The following is an 8,675-nucleotide window of genomic DNA, read 5'->3' on the forward strand; positions in this document are numbered from 1 at the left end:
AAGCTTCCCAGTCCTCCGTTTTCCCACTTATCTTAGCTATGTTATACTTTTTCTCTTTTAACTTTATATGTTTCTTTACTTCCCTCGTCAGCCACGGCCGCCCATGCCTCCTCCTGGGATCTTTCTTCCTTTTAGGAATGAACTGATCCTGCAACTTCTGCATTATACACAGAAATATCCGCCATTGTTCCTCCACGCTCATCCCTGCTAAAGTATTGCACCATTGAACTTTGGCCAGTTCCTCCCTCATAGCTCCATAGTTCCCTTCATTCAACAGAAGTACTGTCACTTCCGACTGTACCCTTGGTTCGTTACACAATACCAGATCCAGAATTGCCTTCTCCCTGGTCGGCTCCAGCACCAGCTGCTCTAAGAATCCATCTCTGAGGCACTCCACAAAGTCTCTTTCTTGAGGCCCAATACCATCCTGATTCTCCTAGTCTACCTGCATGTTAAAATCCCCCATAACAACTGTAGCGACATCTTTGCGACAGGCCAATTTCAGCTCCTGATTTAACTTACATCCAACATCCAGACTACTGTTTGGGGGCCTGTAGATGACTCCCAAGAGGGTCTTTTTACCCTAAGTATTTCGAAGCTCTATCCACACTGACTCTACATCCCCTGACTCTAGGTCCCCCCACGCAAGGGACTGAATATCGTTCCTTACCAACAAGGCCACTCACCCCCTCTGCCCGTCAGTCTGTCCTTACGATAGCACATGTATCCTTGAATATTCATTTCCCAGGCCCTATCCCCACAATATCATATCTGCCAATTTCCAAAAGAGCCTCAAGCTCATCCATCTTATGTCTAATGCTTCGTGCATTCATGTATAGGCTTCGTGCATTCATGTATAGGAAGCCTCATGCCCAGTTCACCAGGGGTACAAAGACACAGTTTCTGCAGCAGAGGATACAAGTCAGGACTTCAAAGGAGGGTGATACAGGAGAAAGCTGGAGAACCCGCAAACACACACACTCACTCACACACACAAACACAGATGTTTTGATACATTTGCTGGCTTGTTGTCACTGTCAAAGAGCATGGAGGAATCCAACATCAACTTGGCACATGGATTTGCACTTAGCTTTAAAGCTTGTCCTTTCCAACATAAGCGTGGTTGGTAACCAAGTCCATGAGAGTGCTTGTGAATCCAGCCAGGTAGCTGCCTCTGGTGACCAATTTATCAGCTCGCACAGCAGAAGCCACCCAAAATCTGCGCTGCCATAGAAGCTGACACTGGGCTTATGAGATCGATTTTTTTGTCAATATGATATAGTTATCTGATGTATACATATTTCAATATCATTTATTTTTTAAATAAAGACCTCAAACAAATTGAATACTGTACTTCCACTCACATGTTATAGCAAAGTCTAAAGCACTTCGTCAGATAGCACTAATGGATGAGCTTTCATTCAGTCAAATGAATGTTTAAGTGAGAGAGATTACAAGAGGGTATTAACAAAAACCTGTAAGATCCAAAATGGCAGGCCATGCACAAAACAGCATTAGATACTGGTTGACTAAATAATCTGTCCACTCTGCATACGTTCAGTGCACTATTACTCATACAATCATGGCACAGTGCATGAACTGCACGGGAAGTGGTTGGAAACAGTCTAATAATCTATTTTGAATTCTGGGTTTCTGCAGCACCACCTCTCGCAGGGCTATAATATAAAATCTTGTCGGCTCTAAACTTTAACTAGAGTTTTTTTTTGCTATTCTTATACTGGAATTTGGACAACAAAGATTATTATGCAAGGATTTTTCTATTCGTTCAAGGATGTGAGCTTCACTGTTAAGGCCAGTATTTATTGCAGAGCCTTAATTACTATGAGAAGGTAGTAGTGAGCCATGCTTTTAAACTGCTACAGGCCATTTGATACACATACACCCATAATGCTGTTGGAAAGGGCGTTCCAGGACTTTGACCCGGCGAGATTGAAGGAACAGTGATATATTTCCAAGATAGGATGGTGAAACGCATAGAGAGAAACTTGCAGGTAATACTGCTCCGATATCCTTCGAAATGGCAATGGCCATACGTTTGAATGTACAGTCTGAGGAGCCTTGATGAATTTGTAGATTCTTCTACACACTTCTACAACTGTGTTTTAATGGCGGACGGAGCGAATGTTTGTGGATGTGGAATTAACCAAGCAAGCTGGGTTCTGCATGGTATCAAGCATCTTGGCTGTTGTTAACATTGCATTCGTTCAGAAAGTGGAAATCTTCTATCATACTCCAGACTTGTGCCTGATAGAGGTGGACAGGCTTTGGGGAGTCAGAACTGCAGGATTCCTAGTTTCTGACCTGCTCCCATACTCACACTAATAGCTGGTTCAGTTCAAATTTTGGTTAATGGTAAACCCTAGGATGCTGGAAGTTCGGGATTCATCAAAATTAATTTGAGCAACAGAAAGATGGAAGGCTTTGCTAGCTCTAAATCTCATAGTTCAGTTATATGAATATTGGCTATTTGAAGACATAACCCGTTTATTTAAAAACTTCTGCATTTTTCTTCAACAACAACATTACTATGTTTAAGATAATCACATTGTATTCATATGCATTTTATAAAGTTTCTATATATGAATTCTGTAGCTCCAAATACATAGCTTAAAGAAGAGTTTAACATAAAATTAGTAGGGAACTTAAAAATTTGATATGCACAATGTATAGACAATTGCATATTTTAAATTTTATATAAGTAAAATTCTCTAAACTTGAAGCATTGCAAAGATGCTGAACAGACATATACAATTCAAGATGTGTATATATGTTCATTACCTTTATACTAAGTTAAAAATCACACAACAGCAGATTATACTCCAACAGGTTTATTTGGAAGTACTAGCTTTCGGAGCACTGCTCCTTCATCAGGTAGTTGTGCTGCTGATGAAGAAGCAGCGATCCGAAAGCTAGTGCTTCCAAATAAACCTGTTGGACTATAACCTGGTGTTGTATGATTGTTAACTTTGTACATGCCAATCCAACACCGGCACCACCAAATCATAACTTAATAATGTAACTGTAATTTCCAATAAAACTCAGGAAATCACTATTACAGATTTAATAACAAATATTTGCAATCAATAATGCAATTCATTTTCTCACCCATAAGGATTGTTGAAAGCAATAGCGTAGACCACATTCCTGTGTCCCTCAAGTGTATGCAGCTCTTCTCCTGATGCAGTATCCCACACTTTGCAAGTCCTGTCATAGCTTCCTGTAATAAAGCTAACATAGGCAAAGGAACTATTAATTTTGCCAATTGTTTAATAAGACATTTTGAAATCCATAGAATTTACGATACAGAAACAGACCAGCCAGCCATTGTCAGTGTTTTATCTATACATGAGTATTTAACCGCCCTGTTCTGATATTCCTTCTTCTACCAATCTGACCTAATCTTAAACAATAACTTAGATTCGGCACAGGCCATTAATCTGTAAACAATGAATCCACATGCGAAATTTTCTGTGCAAGCAGGTTTCTGTTTCTCCTCTGTAGTTTTAATATTTAAAGCCCCTCATTTTTAACCATCAGCTAGTAGAAACAGTTTGCTGCTCTGCATCTTGTCCATTCAGTTTAAACAATTTTACAATATTCTCTCCAACCCTGTGTTGGCTGAATGAAGGAGAGAAACATTTTTCAGTTTTTTTATTCTAATCTGTATATCCTCAGACATGGCTGTGTCTTAGTGAAACTGCATTGCATGTTTTCTAATATCTCAGTATCTTCCTGAAGTATCATGATTTGGAGATGCCGGTGTTGGACTGGGGTGTACAAAGTTAAAAATCACACAACACCAGGTTATAGTCCAACAGGTTTAATTGGAAGCACACTAGCTTTCGGAGCGACGCCTCTTCATCAGGTGATAGTGGAGGGCTCGATCGTAACACAGAATTTATAGCAAAAATTTGCAATGTGATGTAACTGAAATTATACATTGAAAAATTGATTGCCCTCCGAGCAAAGGCTACGACAACGGATAAACCAAGCAAAGGCTACGACAATGGATGAATGGGCACCGCACAACAATCAACAGACAGGAAGGTTCCCTCCCAGTTGGGGAACACTTCAGTGGTCCAGGACATTCAGCCTCGGACCTTCGGGTGACCATCTTCCAAGGTGGACTTTGGGACAGGCAGCAGAGTAAAGTGGCTGAGCAGAGGCTGATAGCTAAGTTCGGTACCCATAGGGAGGGCCTCAACCAGGATCTTGGGTTCATGTCACATTACAGGTGATCACCATTGCACTACACACACACACACAGATATTCCTACACATACACACTCTCATACACACGGACACAGGTACACACAGACGCGCACACAGATACCCACACATACTCTTATAGACACACACACTCACACATGCACCCCCTCACAGACTTAAGACACTCTGCACTCACTACACACATATACACTTTCTCACACTCACAACCCCCACCCCAGACAGACAGACAGACACACACACACACACACACACACACACACACACAGACAAAGACCCACATGCACACATATATTTTGTGGGGTGAATTTGTACTTGCAGAGTTACATTGTACTTTGCTCAAAAACTGCATGCATTCATGAAGAACTCTGAGCTCAAAAACTGCATGAATTTATGTAAAACTCTGTTATCTCACTTTTTAGATTAGAATCAATCTAAACATCATGGCATAGGCAGAGAACACAGGGGGCCAACACCTTCAACATATTGTCCAGCTATCACCATTGTTAACAGCTAACCCGAGAATGCAACTTTTAAAAAAAGGTTTTGTGATTTACACATGAAAGAAGTGAAACTATCACTGTATTCTAACAGATGAAAGGCTTAACAGACAATCAATTTTTCAATGTATAATTTCAGTTACATCACACTGTAAATTTTTGCTATAAATTCTGTGTTACGATCGAGCCCTCCACTATCACCTGATGAAGGAGCGTCGCTCCGAAAGCTAGTGTGCTTCCAATTAAACCTGTTGGACTATATAACCTGGTGTTGTGTGGTTTTTAACTTCCTGAAGTGCAGTTGCCAATACTCCATGAAGTAAGAAATAGAGTCTTTCTTTTTTTTTTGTAACAGTTACTCATCATTATTCTTGGCTTTTATAGTTTTTTTGACAAAATCTAGAAGTTGATTATGGCCTTATCAAATATAAAGGAAACATTTTAATTCAATGTTTGCTTACAGAATTTGTAATCTTAAAGTAAAGCTATTTGTCATCACCAGCAATATTTTTTTTACCATATGCACTGAAAACAAAATCACAGAAAAGATTATCCATTGAGATAGTATACATTTGGAATTTTTAACAAAGTACCTAAGTTTAGGAGGAGCTCTCATTCTATTTGTAATTATTTGTAAAATGCATTTTCAAAAAAAAAAGAGGACTATTACAGATTTAAAAAGAAGACTGCATATATAAATTCAATGCTGCATGATAAAGTCCTGTAGAATATCAGGTCAAAACATCAAATAGAGTGACATAGCAGGAAGCCTCAATGAGGAGACTATCACTCCTTTCTCAGCAGAAAGCCACCTTTCACACACATTTTTTGTGTTTTACCCTTCTAGAAATATACAAAAAAAGATTTAAAACTGACTACAATGCTGATCTGTGTGTGCTAGTGAAACAAAATGTGCTGGTGAACTGACGTACCTGTGAATACTAGCCTCAGTTCAAGCATTAGTGTGCTGTGAAGATTACAGTGGAAGAATCACTTACCAGTCACCCTTGCATTGCCTGCAAAAGGACTTTGTCATTCCAAGTGCTAGAAGTTAGTTACCTAATAAGCCAGTCAAAAGAAGATAAGACAGCAGAAGGACTCAAACAAAAACAGAAATTGCTGGCGAAACTCAGTAGGTCTGGCAGCAATAGTAGGACGAAAGCAGAGTTAACGTTTTGAGAACATTAACCAAGCTTTCTTCCCACAGTTGCTGTCAGACCTGCTGAGTGTTATCAGCAATTTCTGTTTTTGTTTCAGATCTCCAGCATCTGCAGTTCTTTATTCTCATTACAAAAGGACTCTCTTGCCCTGAGTACTGCCAGACAATCATCATCAAAAAGATTTAAACTAACTAAGACAAGAATTTCAAAATTGACCTCTTAATAATCAATGTTCTACTATCTACTCTTCATGAACACCCTAGACAAAACTCACTTCTTATTCTTAATCTGTATATGGGTGTTACATTATTTTCCCTTTTCACATTTAAAAACTAATCTACTCACACTTATTAACTGAAGAAAACTTACGCAAATTAGCTCCTTTTAAAATATAAATGCATTTGGTCTGAGCGAAAAGTATCTACAAGGAAAGGGATCCTTTTTGACCGATCGAGGGGATGGGTAAATAATGAAGGGGAGCCAGCTCGTCCTCACTGGGATCTTAACAATTTGTATTATCCATCTGGAACCATAAGAACTTCTGTAACTTTGCCTAGGGTCTGATCATAACAATCTCAATTTAAAGTTTATGTGGAGTGAGAGTTGATTTTATCTGATTTCCAATAAAGTGATGTAACCTGGCTGTTTGGAGGTCTCATTCACTTGCTTATTCTGGTTTCCTAATCCGTTTTACTTGTAAGAAACGTAAAGATCATTAATTTTGTACAGACTGAAGTGCAATTTGATAAACAGAGCTTAATGCTGTCTATAAAATGTATGTTCTTTTTCCATTGTAAATGCATCTAACTAAATTTGAACTCAGTTTGAATTATCCAAATGACTGAGAAAGATAATGAACTTTCACAGTCTGGCATTGAACTTCCACTGTTTCTTGGAACAGTAATGTGTAATTCTAATTATGTGTTTGTAACATCGATTGAACTATTAAAATATTATTGCAATCTGCTACACTTGTGGCAGCAAACTCACCCAAGTTAGAAGTCTAGAATAAAGTTGGATTCCAGAGTTAATTAACTAATAACAGTTTACCTTAAATATGAACTCTGATCTCAACATCCACTACAAACTCAAACCACCTTCAAATTTACAATGTCTTTCACATGCAAATGCAACAATAAAGATTGCATCTGTAATTTTTTTCTAAACATTGGTGTTCTAATGAAAGTTGAATGTTCATAAAACAAGCTATAGTAATATGGATTCTGGAAATCAAAGTCTGAAATAATGCCAGAAGCACTCAGAAATCAGTCTTATATTGTACTGTACAGCACAGGAACAAGTTCTTCAGCCCACCATATCTACACCGACCATGATGCCATTCTAAACTGATCCGATTTGCCTGACCATGCCCTCTATACCTTTATTCCCTGCCTGTACATGTGCCTGTCTAAATGCAACTTAAAAGCTTCTGCCTCTACTACCTCCCCTTGTCGTATGTTCCAGACACCTACCACCCTCTGTGCAAAAAACCTGCCTTGCACATTTTGTTCAAACTTTCCTCATCTCACACTGAATGCATTCCACCTAATAATTAACATTTCCATCTTGGAAAAAAGATTCCAGTTATCCAACCTAATCATAATTTTATGTACTTCTTTCAAGTTGCCCTCAGCCTCCAACACTCGAGTGAAAACAATCCAAGTTTGACTAACTTCTCAGGAGAAAGTGAGGACTGCAGATGCTGGAGATCAGAGCTGAAAATGTGTTGCTGGAAAAGCACAGCAGGTCAGGCAGCATCCAAGGAGCAGAAGAATCGACGTTTCGGGCATGAGCCCTTCAACTTTGTGTCTAACTTCTCATACTAATACACTGCAGTCCAGGCAACATCCTGATAAACCTCTTTTGCACTCTCCCCAAAGCTTCCATATCCTTTGCGGTGACCAGACTGCACATAATACTCCAAATATGGCCTAGCTAAAGTTTTTTAACAGCTGTAACATGACTTGCCAACTTGTATACTCAGTGCCCCATGGCACTTAAAAGCAAAAACAATGACCTTGATGGCAACCTCATAAGGAATGAAAGCCAATGGAGAGCTTCAGACTACCATCTACAGGAAAGCCACATACACTGACCAGATACTCAACTACAGAAGGAATCATCCCAATACCCACAAATGGAGCTGCATCAGGACATTATTTAAACAAGCCACAACACACTGCAGCATCCAGGAACTATGAGAAGCTAAGGAAAAACACCTATACAACATATTCAGGAACAATGGGTATCTGAAGAGTGCAGGTAGGGCAGCCATGGGCACACGTATGGGGCCCAGCTATGCCTGTCTCTTTGCTGGCTACGTAGAACAGTCGATCTTCAGTAATTACACCGGCACCACTCCCCACCTCTTCCTCCGCTACATTGATGACTGCATTGGCGCCACCTCGTGCTCCCGCGAGGAAGTTGAGCAATTCATCAACTTCACCAACACATTCCACCCTCACCTTAAATTTACCTGGACCATCTCTGACACCTCCCTCCCCTTCCTGGACCTCTCCATCTCCATCAGTGACGACCGACTTGACACTGACATCTTCTACAAACCCACCGACTCCCACAGCTACCTGGATTACACCTCTTCCCACCCTACCTCTTGCAAAAATGCCATCCCGTATTCCCAATTCCTCCGCCTCCGCCGGATCTGCTCCCAGGAGGACCAGTTCCACCATAGAACACACCAGATGGCCTCCTTCTCTCGAGACCGCAATTTCCCTTCCCACGTGGTCAAAGATGCCCTCCAACGCAT

The 8,675-nt window shown here is 40.1% G+C and overlaps 1 protein-coding gene across 1 annotated transcript in view; it reads right to left on the bottom strand.

Annotated features, from left to right (window-relative positions):
- Window positions 1-8,675, bottom strand: part of daw1 (dynein assembly factor with WDR repeat domains 1) — a 73,016-nt gene that overhangs the window by 46,355 nt on the left and 17,986 nt on the right. Inside the window, exon 5 of the mRNA XM_043702958.1 lies at window positions 3,127-3,249. Coding sequence (XP_043558893.1) covers window positions 3,127-3,249 — 123 coding nt within the window. The remainder of the gene's footprint in view (window positions 1-3,126; window positions 3,250-8,675) is intronic.

Source organism: Chiloscyllium plagiosum, chromosome 13 (assembly GCF_004010195.1).
Source record: "Chiloscyllium plagiosum isolate BGI_BamShark_2017 chromosome 13, ASM401019v2, whole genome shotgun sequence".
Lineage (NCBI taxonomy): Eukaryota > Metazoa > Chordata > Chondrichthyes > Orectolobiformes > Hemiscylliidae > Chiloscyllium > Chiloscyllium plagiosum.